The sequence below is a fragment of the Microcebus murinus genome, chromosome X (genome assembly GCF_040939455.1).
Source record: "Microcebus murinus isolate Inina chromosome X, M.murinus_Inina_mat1.0, whole genome shotgun sequence".
Classification (NCBI taxonomy): Eukaryota; Metazoa; Chordata; class Mammalia; order Primates; family Cheirogaleidae; genus Microcebus; species Microcebus murinus.
In genome coordinates this window covers 94,797,085-94,813,284 of record NC_134136.1, presented here as the reverse complement: position 1 = coordinate 94,813,284, position 16,200 = coordinate 94,797,085, and the positions used below count along the sequence as shown (strand labels likewise).

Genomic DNA, 16,200 nt, shown 5'->3' with positions numbered 1-16,200 from the left:
TAATTTGAGATTATTTCCTGGTAGAAATACTACCTGCTTCAGATGTGTAACCTGTATGTGTTAAACATCACGTATACTTTACACAGATGTGTACTCTGTAATGACAGCACAATACTGTATTTTTTTTTTTTTTTTTGAGACAGAGTCTCGCTTTGTTGCCCAGGCTAGAGTGAGTGCCATGGCGTCAGCCTAGCTCACAGCAACCTCAAACTCCTGGCTCAAGCAATCCTGCTGCCTCAGCCTCCCAAGTAGCTGGGACTACAGGCATTCGCCACCATGCCCGGCTAATTTTTTGTATATATATTAGTTGGCCAATTAATTTCTTTCTATTTATAGTAGAGACGGGGTCTCACTCTTGCTCAGGCTGGTTTCGAACTCCTGACCTTGAGCAATCCGCCCGCCTCAGCCTCCCAGAGAGCTAGGATTACAGGCGTGAGCCACCGCGCCCGGCCTTACAATACTGTATTTTAAGAAGTCATTCATATGACAGTGGAAGAAGAAACGGTTTTATTAGTGTAGTTTACATTGTAAAATAGTTTGCCAAAGACTATACACCAATCTAAATTACTTTAGATATTTTCACTAAGGTAGTTATTCTTATAAATATTTAGAATTTAAAAAGTATGAAAGTATAGATTACTAACCTATATTGTAATGAGAAACAGGAAATTAGAATGTATTTTTTTTCTAATTCAATACAATTTTTCTTTCAACTGTGCCTTAGCAAAGTCTTCTGGAAAGTCCTATGACCTACATAAGTTTTAATTTTTGATGATATGGAAAAATATTCCCTAAAATGGAAATGGGTAGTCAGTTATATCTAACATTAGAAGAAGCAGCCTATACTTGTTATCAGAAAATAGAAATCTCAGAGTGTATAAAACATGTTTTACGGGGCATCTGTTTAATTATGGGATTTTTCCCCAGAAATGTTGGTTTTCAGTGCATAAATGATATAGTTAAGGGCTGCATAACTATCATGCTAAGTTAACTAAAATTGTTATCACTGAATTTGACAATTCCTAGACAGTTTGAGTGGGATGTCAGGAATCCTACCAATACCACCCCTTCTATAGGAAGGCTAACTGTGGTATAATAGCCTTCGCACTGATCTTTTCAAGAAATGGTTCCAGACCTGAGGATAGCACAACACTTTCCAGGTGCTTCTCTGGGAAGGTGAGAAGCAGGGCACTCATTGCCCCAAACTTAACTCTGAAAATCTTTTGGGCAAATGCATTGGCACTGCCCTAGGAAAATCCTTATAAGCATAAGTGCCCCCTAATAGTTCCAAAGCTAACCAGTTATGATCAATTTTCCTTGGAATATAAATTTAACACTTCTCAGAGGCTCATTCTATTTGAAGCTTTTTTAGAGGGAGGCTTCAAGTGATTAATTCTTGTTCTAAGGTAGGTGCTAGATGATGGGGGTTGCTGGCCAATGCTTATGGTAATTCACTGTTTTGAAAAAAATCTATATTCATCTTTTCTTTGTTTTTCAGGATATGGTAACCCAGAAAAACACAGTAAGTATTACATTTTCAGATTGTTAGCCTTGTAAATAAATTCATAAAATGCTTGCCTGAAAATCACACAGGTAGCAAAATGACTTCTAATCATGCCTGTTGGTTGTGTTTTTAAGGAGGGCAGCTAGAAACTCCCTGTCCCTCAACCTGCCAGCTATCCCAGGCCCCACTCAGCCATTGAGGGTGTAGGGCAGAAGGCAAAGTCAGGCAAGACAGTGTATGTTCTTCGTTACTAACTAGGACTTTGCACTGGAACCACCTGCCTATCTCCTTCTGAGCTGGGTCAGTGTTCCTATGGACCACCAAGAGTCCTTTTTTGTTGGAGCCAGCATCTCCCATACTTCCCCACCAGTTTCCCTAACGATAGAGGAACATGAACTTGCACTTCAGTTAATGTGGGGGCTGGCCTGAAGGTTCCCTGCCACAAGCTGAAAAGAAGTGGGATAGAATTCTACTTCCTTCTGTCTTGTTGATATACTGAAGTCTCCTGATTTGGCTTAAAAGTTTCTGCAGTTACTTAGTTTTCTTGCCATGTTAGTTTGAATAGTACAATGAAACCACCACCCTAAAACCATTTAAATAAGATCATGTCCTTGGAAATGGTTCCAAGGTTATCCTGTACCTTTGCACCTCAAGCTGCCTACCACACCCCACACCCCCCTGCAAACCTATGGCATTGTGGTTTGAGAAACCATGATGTAGACTCAGGACAGGTCCTTGCTTCCTCTCTTTTGGGCCTCAGCCTCCTTGCCCATTGGCCCTTCTAGAAGGGAAGGGCCTACTGACTCTTCCTATTCCAACTAGAGTTCCTAGAGGGAGAAAGAGAAAAGAACCCAGGAGGCGAAGCCCTCCGTAGGGGAGCAGGAGCTTTGTGTGACTTTAGCCCTTGGCAAGAAAGCCCTAACCTGCAACTTTGGGGACCCAAGTTTCCCCAGGACCCTGACAGAACTCCTCACCTGAGGTGGACATTCTAGAAACAAAGTAAGTGGTATAGTTTATGTGATTACTCTTGGAACATGAATTTAACAAGCAGGCCTATAAAAGAAGGCATCAAGGTGGTTTCAAGTTCCTCTTGGAAAAGAGATGGGACAATATGTGACTTCATTTTGCCCCATTTACATACTGTTGTTGTCCACTTATAGGAGTCTTTCCTGTTCTTTCTAGATCTTGGGTTTTTTTGTTGTTGTTTTGTTTTGTTTTTTAATGACCTCTTTTGTGGAGAAACGGAGCAATCAAAGGAGATTGTGCCTGCCTGAGGTGCCATTGTAGCTGCAGCCCTCCTCTAAGAACCCTGAGCAGTTGCTCCACCCTTGCCCAGGCCTCGGTATCCTCAGCAGTAAAATGAAAAATGTTGAACTCAGTTGTTTTGCTCATAAATACCTTCCAGCATTCAACATCTGTGGTTCCATATTTGTTGCACAAGTAAAAAGATGCAACTTGGATTTAATGCAAGAATGTCTATGAAACACGTATGCCTTAAAACAAGTTACATTAAGGCAAGGGAGACGACTTGTGTTCTTTTTCTACTCCTAGGTGTTGGGAGTGTCAGCACTTAGAAATATTCTGTCCTGAAGGAGACTTAATATTATTCTGTTGCAATTCCACTACATACCCTCCCTTCTTGCACATTCTCCCTTCTCCTAAACACCCAGGAATTCCTTAAAATTCTTAGTAATTCTGAGCACACCTTGACACCATTCTTCCTAGGTTGTGTAGGTTTGTTTGTTTGTTTTTAGGAATAATCTTATTTTAAAGGATTCGGCAACTAATCTCTCTGCTATATTTGGCATTATGGTAGAATTCAGTGCTCAGTATTGGTTGTCATTCTTGGCAAGATGTGAAAATTTATAGCATTAAGAAGAATAACAGAAAGGATCCCAAGTGACTTAAAGAGTAGAAAATAGCACCTAAGTGGAAAAGCTGAAGGGAAATAAACCTTGAGAGGTACCATTAGTGGTTATCTTCAAATGTTATCTTCTTTCTGAAAGTAAGGAGACAGTTACTTTTTCCACTCCAGATGGGCTTGGAAGTAGGGCAAACAGAAAAATGATTGGGTCAGCAGAATGGACATCTTGCAACTAATGGTGATTAAACATTAAAATAGAATGTCAAAGTAAATTGGGTGACTCTAAGGAGAAATTGCTCACTTGTCCCCTACATGTGGATTGGGTAACACTGGAATCAGAGGCCTGGATCATAGGACCTCAGAGATTTGGAGAGAGAATCTGATATAATTGTGGGTTCGAGATCATTTTATAAAGATTTAAACATACACGCATACACAATGTAGTCATAGTTAGTGAACTATAAAATCTTGTGAGAGGGGTACAGATGAAATGCCACACCCTGATCATATACCTCAATGTCCAAAGTGATTTATGAATATGTGAAAGCTAAGATGCTCTGAGATCTGTCTTCAGGGAGTCATTTGATGTTTCTAGAGTTATGCCTGATGACATATTGAATTCGGCTTCACTTGTCAGAGGTGTGGGCACACTTGTTTCCATTTCTGGAGGTCCATTGCTTTGCAAGGATGTAAAGGATGGGAACTGGTCTCTGGGTTTCAGACTAGAACACTCACAGCCGTTCTGGGCTCCTTTGCTTTCTAGAAATGTGGTATCACCTTTTATGCTCACCTCTTTTACAGATGATTCTCATATTCTTGTGTTCTGGCTTTTTTTTTAAGTACCTTATTTAGATATAACTTACATACCATAAAATTCACCTATTTTAAGCACACACAATTCAATTGCTTTTTCTTTCTTTCTTTTCTTTCTTTCTTTTTTTTTTTTTTTTTTAAGACAAGATCTCACTCTGACACCCAGGCTGGAGTACAGTGGTACCATAATAGCTCACTGAAGACTCGAACTCCTGGGCTCTAGCAATCTTCCTGCCTCAGCCTCCTAAGTAGCTAGGACTACAGGCATGCACCACCATGACTGGATAATTTTTCTATTTTTTATAGAAATGGATCTCACTACGTTGCCCAAGCTGGTCTCAAATTCGTAGGCTAAAGCAAACCTCCTGCCTTGGCTTCCCAAAGTGCTGGGATTACAGACATGAGCCACTATGCCTGGCCCAATGACTTAATAATTTATAGAGTTGTGCAGCCAATTGTAGGTTGTGTACCACAATCTGGTTTTAGAGCATTTCCATCACTCCAAAAATGTTTATTTGAAGATAATCCCAGTTCCCTCCCACAGTACCCCTGCTAATCTGCTTTGTGTCTTTTAGAGTTGCCTTTTCAGAACTTTTTTCATATGAGTGGAAAGATACTAAATGTAGTCATAAGCATCTGCTTTCTTTCACTTAGCATGATGTTTTGAAGTTCATTTATGATGTAGCATGGATCAGTAGTTCTTTCCTTTTTATTGCTGAATGGTATTCTATATGGGTAGCCCACATTTCATCCATCTCCCAGTTGATGGACATTTCGATTATGTCCACTTGTTGGCTATTATGAACTCCTGACCTTGAGCAATCCGCCCGCCTTGGCCTCCCTGAGTGCTAGGTTTACAGGCGTGAGCCACCGCGCCCGGCCTTATTGGCTATTATGAATAATGCCACTGTCAACATTTGAGTACAAGTCTTTGGACATATGTTTTCACATTACTCTTGGGTATATATCTAGGAACAGATTTTTTTTTTTTTGGAGTGAGGCATGATTTTATTATTTAAACATTATTTTTCATGTAGCCTATGATTACATTGTCATGTTAAATTTGTGTATCACATCTGCCAGTCTCATGTTAGAAGAATTCCATCAAAACTATTCGTACCATGAAATAAGCAAAAGCATTGCTGGATTTACAGGCCTGGCAATGTTTCCTTTTCTGTTTATTTAGTGATTCCATGCATTTGAAATAATATACCCACATGGAAAATTCAGGAACTTGGATTTGTCTTGCACATTTATGTTAGAGAAAAGAAGATGGTAGTATTTATAGGCATTTCTTCTCCTCCTCTTGTCTAAATGATAATTTGGGTACCTTTGTTAAGTCTAGAGCACATCCAGATAAGAAGATGTTTTAGACAACTAGTCTCAAATCCCTAAATTGTGAAAATAGAATAGATAACTGATGTTTTCTGATGCTGAATCTATGATAGTTGTCAATTAGTAGTCACATCCACTCCTACTTAAAATAGCTTAGCTTCTTATATAACAGTATTCTCTGTAGGAAAACAAACAGTTTTAAATGATTGCTATGAAACCAAAATTACTATTCTAGCCTAAATAAAAAATAAAAATAAAATGTAGGAATAGAATTGTTGAAACATAGGGTAAATATACCTTTAACTTCTTAAGATAATGATTATAAAGTGGCTGTACCATTTTATATTTCTACCAGCAGTGAGAGGCCCAGTTTCTTCCCATCCTCACTAATACTTGGTATTGTCTGTCTTTTTATTATACCTACTCTAGTGAGTATGAAGTGATATCTCAGTGTGGTTTTAATTTGTATTTCCCTAGTGACTAATGATGTTGAGCATCTTTTTATGTTCTTATTAGTCATTTGTAATCTTCTTTGGTGAAATCTCTTCTCAAATCTTTTGCCCACTTTAAATTGGGTTGTTTTATTATGGAGTTATAAGAGTTCTTTATATATTCTGGAAGGAAGGGCCTTTTCAGAGGCTTTATCAATTATTTCTTTTATAGATCATACTTTTGGTGTTATATTTATGGACTCTTAGCTTAAATCAAGGTCACAAAGTATTACTCTTATGTTTTCTTTTAAAAGTTTCTTAGAGTTTGTTCTTACATTTAAGTCTCTGATCCATTTAGAGTGATTTTTGTGTTTGGTGTGAGGTAGATGTCCAACTTCATTCTTCTGCATGAGGATATTCAGTTGTCCTACTACTATTTCTTTTTTTTTTTTTTTTTTTTTTTAAGACAGAGTCTCACTTTGTTGCCCAGGCTAGAGTGAGTGCCGTGGTGTCAGCCTGGCTCACAGCAACCTCAAACTTCTGGGCTCAAGCAATCCTCCTGCCTCAGCCTCCCAAGTAGCTGGGACTACAGGCATGCGCCACCATGCCCAGCCAATTTTTTCTATATATATTAGTTGGCCAATTAATTTCTTTCTATTTATAGTAGAGACGGGGTCTTGCTCTTGCTCAGGCTGGTTTCGAACTCCTGACCTCGAGCAATCCGCCTGCCTCAGCCTCCCAGAGTGCTAGGATTACAAGTGTGAGCCACCGCACCCAGCCAGTACTATTTCTTGAAAGGACTATCTTGTCCCCGTTGGCACCTTTTTCACAATCAACTGACCATATATATAAGGATTTATTTCTGGGCTCTCATGTCTATTCATTGATCTACTCTTTATGTCTATATGTCTACCCTTATGCCAATAACATGTTGTTTTGATCATTATAGCTTTGTAGTAATGTTTGAAATTGGGAAGTTTAGTCCTCCCATTCTGTTCTTCTTTTTCAACATCGTTTTAGCATTTTGGGCCCCTTGTAGTTCCACATAAATTTGAGGATCAGATTTTCCATTTCTGGAAAAAAAAAAAAAGCCATTAAATGTTGATAAGGGATTGCATTGTATTTGTAGATTTTTTTGAGTGGTATTGACATCGTAACAATATTAAGTTTTCCAATCTATGAACCTGGGGTGTCTTTGTATTTATTTAGGTCTTTAATTTCTTTCAGCAGTGTTTTGTAGTTTTCATTGTAAAAGTCTTTCATCTCCTTGGTAAAGATGAAGGTTAAACTTATTCCTGGGTATTTTATTCTTTTGGATACTTTTGTAAATGGAATTGTTTACTTAATTTCCTTTTCAGGGTTGACTTTTGAAGAATATAACTTTCACAAAAATCTTTTTAACACTTACTGTATCTTCATGATTCACTATTTGAGTTAAAAATGTAATTCAGTTTTTGGTCAGAGTTCCATAAAAATGACAACTTTTTCTATATTACTTTCATCCATTTTAATTCTTATGCTGTTTTTCTGCTGCTTTAGAAATGACAAAAATAGCTACTTTCAACATTTTATCACTTTGAAAAATATGTTTACATGATGACAGGTCAAGGTTGAACAAACCTTTATGAAAGCAAAAGAGTGAAAATAAAGCCAATCCCGAATCTATCTATTATTAAACCTTGGAACTTCATAGTAGTTTGTCACTAGTGTACATAGTCCATAGGTATTCTGTAACTTCATTTGCTTTAATTTTCCTTAACAAGAATGGCCATACCATCAAACTCATGGCTGACTTTAGAGGTTGATTTACCCTGGAATCAAACTCTGAGGCTTGAGTTTAGGGTACAGGAGGTTTATTAAGGTGTGCCCTTGGGACTGATGCTAGGGAAGGGGAGTAAATAAAGCAGGACTGGGAAGAGGGAGAAATGGAGCTGGGATGGAGGCTCAGTGTCAGCTTTCGCTGACCCAGTGAGGAGGTCTGGAGCTAGAATAGCCTTTCTGAGTTGTCCTGAATTAGAATGAGATAGTCAAGCTTTTATATTCCTGCATCCATCCATCATTGGAAAGAGTGTTACATTGGGTGAGATGCTCTCTACAACTGAGGAAGTTCCAGAACTGACAGCAAGGGCTGATAGCTTAAGGGCTCCCAGCAGCTGGGGCAACACATCATTTCTTGAATGGGGCTCTAGGCAGCATATCCAAGTGTCCACTGCATTATAATTACATTTGAGAAATATATGTCATATATACTCCAAGACTAAGAAATATATCTCAAAGGTAGAAAAACACAGAAATAATGGTTTCCATTGGCTTAGTGGGTGGTTACCTGAAAGCTATTCACAACCTTGTTAGAAAGGAAACATGGAGACATACACCTTCCCTGTTCCCCAGAAGAATTACTGGGAGAAAATGAGATGGTTCACCCAATATTTGGTGAAGGGATTGTTAAAAATACACTGGACCTTATTTTCATTTGTCATGTCCTAAAGCCAGGGTTCAGTTGTTTTTTTAAAAAAACAGAGGTAAATCTCCAAGCTAGGATCACATTATTTTTTAAAAACCTTATTAAAAAACATGTTATTAAAAACTAATCTGGTTCTTGACCACTGGACTAGGTGATTATTTTTTTTCTGGAAACTCAATGAGATTTAAAAGAAACTCATTGTTCCTATTAAAATGGTTATCTTTATAATCCCAATAAATTGGAAATTCTTTGAGAAACAGACATTGGCAATATTGGGAGCATTGCCTTCAATGTTGGAAGCCTTCCCTCTGGCTCGTGAAGATGTTTAGGCCTTGAGTTCAAGGTAACAGAATTTCTCCTGCTCTTTTTCTCTTGCCTTCCTCAATTCTTTACTTTGCTGTAGCTTGGGATTCAAAATTATCAAAGATGATATAGATTGCTTAGGAAAACTTTGACAGAAGGACAATTAAATTTCTTTTTGCTTTCCATATTCTTCGGGTTTTCTCAGTTCAAATCAAGACTTCCACCACTTTTATTAGCAAAGACTCAATTTCAAACAAGAAGATTATAAATCCCATAGTAGAGGGAGAATTTTATTTTACATAAAGAACATGAACTATGTAGAAACCTCTGCCCTTTACTTATTCATTTGATTTGTGTATCTATGTTCTGTTATTTTTACTTCATTTAAAATTATCTGTTAGTCTTTTTGTCCTTTTTTTCTACATGCCTTTGGTCTTTTCTTTTTCAGAATATTACAGGGGTACAAACACTTTGGTTACATAAATTGCCTTTGTACCGCCCAAGTCAGAGCTACAAGCATGCCCATCCCTCAGACAGTGCACACTGTACCTATTTAGGTGTGAATTTACCCGTCCCCTCCTCCTCATTCACACCCAGTAAATGTTACTTCGGTATGTGCACATAAGTGTTGATCAGTTAGTACCAATTTAATGGCGAATACATTGGTGCTTATTTTTCCATTCTTGTGATACTTCACTTAGTAGAATGGGCTTCAGCTCCATCCAAGATAATATAAGAGGTGATAGTCATTTTTTATTGCTGAGTAATACTCCATGGTATACATATACCACATTTTATTAATCCACTCATGCCTTTGGTCTTGCTCCTGTTTGTTCTTTTCAGTTGCAGTACCCTGGAGTATGTGAAACTTTTCTCTGTACCTCTTGAATATCACAAGGGTAATGTCAAATTTCACAGGGCTAATGTTGGAGCCAAATAATATTTAGTTCTGCCTATCAACTAAATAAGTCTTTGATATACACGACACCCATCTATTTTCGTTAAATTGAGACATAATTCACATACCATAAAATTCACTATTCACCCATCTGTGTTGGGAATTTTATACAGCTTTATTTAAGAATATTTCAGAATTAGGCTGAAGTGACAGTGACAAGAATTTTGGGAAGAGAGGAGGAGACCTGAGATTTGTCTGGCTTTGTGGTCATCTGTAAGGCCAGTTGGTTAACTACGCTGAGTCTTGGTTTCTTCTATAAAGAAAGGTGACTTCTGAGATTTGTGCCAGCTCTGTAGCAATTCTGTGACTTTATGATGGCTGTGCAGTTGTTTAAACAAAGTTGATCAACTATCACAGTAACTCAGCACTATATGGCATGTTTCCAGCAAGGATATCTTCATTTACCTTTAACTGGCACAATAGCCTGATTGTCCTGTTGAAATTGTTATACAGCTTCTGTATATTTGTTTCTCTGATGACCAGATAATTATAGAAAAGTAGCATTGTAGAATGCTATTTGCATTGATCTCAAGAAAAAAACCTTGCATTTTCCTAGACAATGCATGTGTGCTCATTTTTAAAATTCTCCCCTAATGGCTAAGACAAAGCATCTTATCTGTTAAGCTTAAACCTTATAATCATTTTTTAGGGGGTAAAGTCAACTTGTAATTTCTCCCTTAATATTTACAAATTGACTTTGTCATACATGGTCATAGTAAATAACTTTAAAAAAAGTATTGCCCCACGTTTGTTCATTTGCTTCCTAAATTTTCTTGGGAACAATCTTCAGTGCTTTTTCAATTTCAGTTTTTGGTAAGCATTTGTGACCCACTTGCATTACAAGATACAAGCTCCAAAGTACCACATTCTGCCAGCAATCAAGATATGTATTCTTCTGAAAGTGCTCAGAAATCAGTTTATCTTGAGTAGTATTAAACCACCTTCCATCTGCCTTAGATGCTTTTTCCCTCTCTTTTGACTAGGCCATTCGTTGACTGATTAAATGTTTGTATCATTATAAAAAATGTTTTCTGGAAGGTCAAGCCAAAAGTCTCATTATGAAGTTGGCTGGGATAAACTTGTACATACCGTGTTTGCTCCAAAGAATTAATTTGTGAACCCTGTGCTACTGTTGACCAACTTTGCCACCTGCTGCTAGCCATAAATAAAAATAAGTGCTGGTGTAATGAGGTCCTTGGCTTGTTTGTCCATCCTGGCCTTCTTGGACCTTTGGCCACCTTGCATGGGCAACCTTCAGAGAAGTCAGGTGAGAAGCGAAACCTCAGTGTCCTTGGTTAGTGGCCATGATCGAACCTAATGACAATTAAGTCGAGGTCCTGACATGCTGTTTTCTTCGGCCATCCTAAAGAATCCAGGCAGCTGTTTACAGATGGGAATTGCACTGTCGTTCATGAAGAGCTTACTGTTGGAAGCCCACTAAAGGAATGAACACTTTAGGTTTGTAGTTAAGGATGTTCTATGTGAAGCATCTATGAGTTTGCAAATGGGGGTTCTTAGCTTTATGAGGGCCATGGGACCCCTTTGTCAGTCTGGAGGAGCCTATGGACCCCTTCTCAAAATGTTCTAAAATGCTTAAATACAGAAGATTACAAAGGAGACTCATTATAATATCACAATATAGTTATCAAAATATTTTTAAAAGTTATAATCTCTGTGCTGCTTTACGAATGTCTTAAATAATAAGATCAAGCAGCAGGTTTAAAAAACTGTCATAATTTTGGAGTAGTGATGGGTATAGAAGTTATTTTGAGATCTCTGTAGGAGCTGTAATGTGATATGAAAAACTCTACAACTTCTATTCGTGAAAAAGTCTCTCTCTCAGGTCTTGTTAATATTACTAGGGTATGTTACCTACATTTCTAATTGAAGGTAATGTTACATTTCAAATGGTGACAAAGATATAATTTTTTTCTCATTCAAGTTCACAGACTCCTAAGAATTAATGGACTCCAAGTTCAGAACTCCTAGTCTGGTGTAGAACTATGGCACATAACAAGTATTTATTGGATGCCCACTATGTATGAAGCACTTCACAAAAAGGGTCATATTTAAGCCTCTATTGTCTAATAAGGTTGACACTATTATTTGTCCCCATTTTAAAGATGAAAAATCTGAGGTTTAGCTATATGAGTACATTTTACAGAGTCATCCATCTATGATGGGTTGGAGCTGGAATTCATTCCTTGGCTCTCTGAATTCTTCACCATGTTGCTATGCTTGAATTGGGATATTGACTTCCTATTTCAACACTGATACAGTATTTCTTGTTCACCTGACTTCGCAAATGGGAAAAACAAAACACTACCCATTTCTGCTGAGAGGATGATGAAATTGGCACACCCTCACATGCTGCTGGTGGGAGTGTAAATTGTTCCAGCCTTTCTGACAGCAACTTGGCCAACATATATCACGAACCTTAAACTTCCTCTAGTAATTTCACTCCTGGGAAGATATCCTTGGGAAAAGACCACAGCACAAAACTGCCATATGCAAAGATGTTCATCTCAGTGATACTTTTAGTGAGGAAAATTTCAAAACAAACTGAAAGTTAAGCAATAGGAGAGTGGTTAAGTAGACTATATATATTTACCAGATGGTTTATTAGTCAGGCATTAAAAATTATGGCATTTAAGACTATATAAATATAGTTTTATAACAAGTGTTTATAAAATCACCTATTTATTGATGGTATAGGGCAGTCTGTTTGTTCATGGTGGTGATATTTGTAGATGGTAGTAGCTCTGGGATTTCCAATTGCTAGGTTAGGAACTAAAAACTTTAGAGGACAGATTCCTCTACTTACTACCTGCACACTGTCAGAAACCAGTGGTTTACTCTGCCCTCTGACCTCACTTACTATATCAGAATCACCCTTTTGGGAAATATTTGGAGAGTGTTTAGAATAAGAGTTTACATATTAATGTGGCTAGCATACTGGTTCGAATGGCTCTTTATGTAGGAAACTAAGCTGCCTTTGTTAAATTTGTTTTAATGAACTGGATTCTTGAGATGTTTCCATTTATAAATGTAACGATTAGAAATAGCGGATCCTAGCTCCCCACTGACCATGTGTTATGCTAATCATTGTTTTTATATTTAATTTCTGGTTTCTCCACCAACAAAAGTCTGAATGTGTTCCATCATTTGAGGAAGTTTGGTCTTATTCCTCCTCTTCTTAAGAACAAAAGTACTATGCTCAAAAGCCTGTGCTTTCATTTGGAAGTTTATGAATTGCTTTTAAAAATGTAGTCATTAGTCCCAGTTTCTTTCTGTCAAATTTCTTAAACTTTTATACACTTTCTGAAAGACTTTCTTTAAAGGAAGTATTTTTACCTTCCCAAGTCTCCAGATTCCTGCTGTCTCCTCAGTCCTGTTCGTTAAACTCTCAGCTGGTTTCGGAGTTCATGCATTTCCGCTCTTTCTCCTTATTTTTCTTTAACTGTAACTAAACGTTTGCTCAAGGATAAACCCTCTCCTAACTGCAGGGAAGACTTCATCAGTCTCTGCTGCTACCGCTCTGCCTTCTTAAGCAAGAACTTGTGACAGCACATAGCATATGTTTGTCAAAATCCAATTTTCACACTTCATTATTTAGGATTTGAGAAGAACTGGGGCAAAGTTTACTCTTGGGCTATTTGGGGAGAGTAGGTTTGCTAAAGGAATAATGTAAATGAGATTTCAGCAGAAATGTTTGTCTTGGAAACAATTTTAAGACATAATTCTGTACAGATAGGTTAGATTCTTGCATCTTCAATTTACCTATTATAGAGGCTCAGGGTTATTTAATTGTAATAATGATGGTATCAGTATTTTTGTTATAATTATGTCTTTTAAAGAAACAGAAGAAAACAAGTATGTATATATACATATAGAGAGAGATTGATATAGTAACCTTTTGATTTACCATTTCTGGTTCTTTTCTTTTCTTTTTTTTTTTTTTTTGAGACAGAGTCTCACTTTATTGCCCAGGCTAAAGTGAGTGCCATGGCGTCAGTCTAGCTCACAGCAACCTCAAACTCCTGGCTCAAGCAATCCTCCTGCCTCAGCCTCCCAAGTAGCTGGGACTACAGGCATTCGCCACCATGCCCGGCTAATTTTTTGTATATATATATTAGTTGGCCAATTAATTTCTTTCTATTTATAGTAGAGACGGGGTCTCACTCTTGCTCAGGCTGGTTTTGAACTCCTGACCTTGAGCAATCTGCCCGCCTCGGCCTCCCAAGAGCTAGGATTACAGGCATGAGCCACCGCGCCCGGCCTGGTTCTTTTCATTTGTTCCTGTTGGATTCAAGTTGCCATTTGGTGTCATTTCCTTATTTCAATACAACTACTTGTGTCCTTTTTGCTGCTATTGTCAAATATATTTCTATATGTTATAAGTCCCAACATGTGATTATGTACATCATTTTCTGAAACAGCTTTTTAAATCAGTTAAGATAGGAGAAGAAATTTGCAATTATATTGTCTCTTATAATTGTGTACATAATGTCCTTTACTGGCATTCTTTGTTTTTTATCATGTGGATTAAAGTTACTGTCTGGTGTCACTTGCTTTCAAACGGAAGAACTTTCTTTGGTATTTTTGTAAGATGAGCCTGCTAGCACCAAATTATCTCAGTTTTTGTTTATCTGAAAATGTCTTTATTTTACCTTCATTTTTAAAGGGTTGTTTTGGTGGATACAAGATTCTTGGTTAACTTTTATTTTCTTTTAACACTTTGGTTATGTCTTCCCGTGGCCTTCATTGTTTCTGATGAAAAGTCAGATGTTAACTCATTGGAGTTTCCTTGTACATGACAAGACATTTTTCTCTTGCTGCTTTCAAAATTTTCTTTCAAAATTTTGACTATGATGTCTAGGTATGGACCTCTTTGCCTTTATCCTACTTGGAGTTCCTTTAGCTTCCTAAATATTTGATTTCATCAAATTTTGGAAGTTTTCAGCAATTTCTTTGAGTATTTTTCTGCTTCTTTCTCTCTTCCTCTTCTGGGACTCCTATCATGTGTCATGTATGTTGGTTTGCTTAATGGTGTCTCATGTTTCTTTAAGGCTTTGTTCTTCTCTCTGTTCTTCAGGTTGCATAATCTCTATCAATCTATCTTCAAGTTTGCTGATTCTTTCTTCTGCCACTCAAATCACCTGTTGAGCCCCTTCAGTGAATTTTTCATTTTGGCTATTATGCTTTTCAACTCCAGAATTCCCATTTTTTTAAAAAATAATTTCTCTTTATTGATATTCTGAGATATTGTCATCATACCTTCCTTTAATTCTTTAAGCATGGTTTTCCTTAGTTCTTTGAACATATTTATAATAGCTGCTTTCAAGTCTTTGCTAAGTTCAATATCTGGGTCCTTTCAAAGGCAGTTACCATTGCCTGCTATTTTCCCCATTTATGGATCACACTCTCCTGGTTTTTTGCAAGTTTTGTATTTTTTTGTTGTAAATTGGACATTTTAGAAAATGTAGCAGCTCTGGATACTGATCTCTTTCCCTCCTGCCTCTGGTGCATGTTGTTTTTGTTGTTTCTTTCATGACTTGGCTAGACTGGTTGAGTGAAGTCTGTTTTTCTGCGGCATGCAGCCTCTGATGTCACTCTTACAGGGTACAGTCTTGGGCATGTGCACAGTTACTCTGATCCCTCTATCCCCATCCAGGAGTAGCTGGGCTCTCTTTGACTCTCTTTCTCTGATCTTCCTGTTAAGTTTCTGACCCATTTTCTGTATTGGTATTACACCCAGTTGTTAGTATCCTTTCTTAGCTAATTGCTCTATTGTTTTTGATGATGCTCTGAGGCATGAATTGTTCCACAGTCTGATATAATTAAAGTTGGGCCTACAAGCGCACTCCCTGAGGCTTGCACGGACCCCAGGAAGGCTCCTCTTAGCTATCTCTTTGCCTGGTTTTCTCTGTTAAACTGCTAGTTGGCATACCCTTTACTGATTCCTATGATGGAGCTACCAGCCCTCTCTTAATTGCCTGCCACCAAAATCTCTCTTTTTTTAATAATGCCCATGATCTTGAACTTCTCTATGTTGTGTTCCACATAAAGTTAATCCTCTTATGAAGAGCTGCAGAATGCTTTGTTCTTACTGCCTGCCTCTGCCCTGGGAGCTCTGAACAACTGTTTTGGAGCTAGTGGTAGAGACAACAGCCTGCTTCTCTTGGGATGATGCCCTGCTCTATGAGTGGTGCACTGGGCAGGGGTGGCAGCCTGTGGTCTTCTCAGCTTGCATCTCTTGGCATGGAACCTTTACTCTATGAGTGAGCTTAGGGCTAGGACAATCAGGGCCCAATATTCTTGGCCTGTTTCACCTATGATGGAGCTTCTGCCCTGCAAATATGGGCTGGGTGGAGAAAAGGAGCCCTGGTCCTCTTGACTGCATTTTCCTGGAATAGAGCTTCTGCAACACCAGGCTGTGGTGGATGAGAATGCTGGTGGCCTGGTCTTCCCAGGAAAAACTGTCACATTGCACTGGAAGTGAGAAGAAACTCTGTTGTCTTGGCCATA

At 38.0% G+C, this 16,200-nt stretch overlaps 1 protein-coding gene across 1 annotated transcript in view; it reads left to right on the top strand.

The window, feature by feature from the left end:
* MAP3K15 (mitogen-activated protein kinase kinase kinase 15) overlaps nucleotides 1-16,200 on the top strand; it is a 124,511-nt gene that overhangs the window by 22,618 nt on the left and 85,693 nt on the right. The window contains exon 3 of the mRNA XM_075999490.1: nucleotides 1,499-1,522. Coding sequence (XP_075855605.1) covers nucleotides 1,499-1,522 — 24 coding nt within the window. The remainder of the gene's footprint in view (nucleotides 1-1,498; nucleotides 1,523-16,200) is intronic.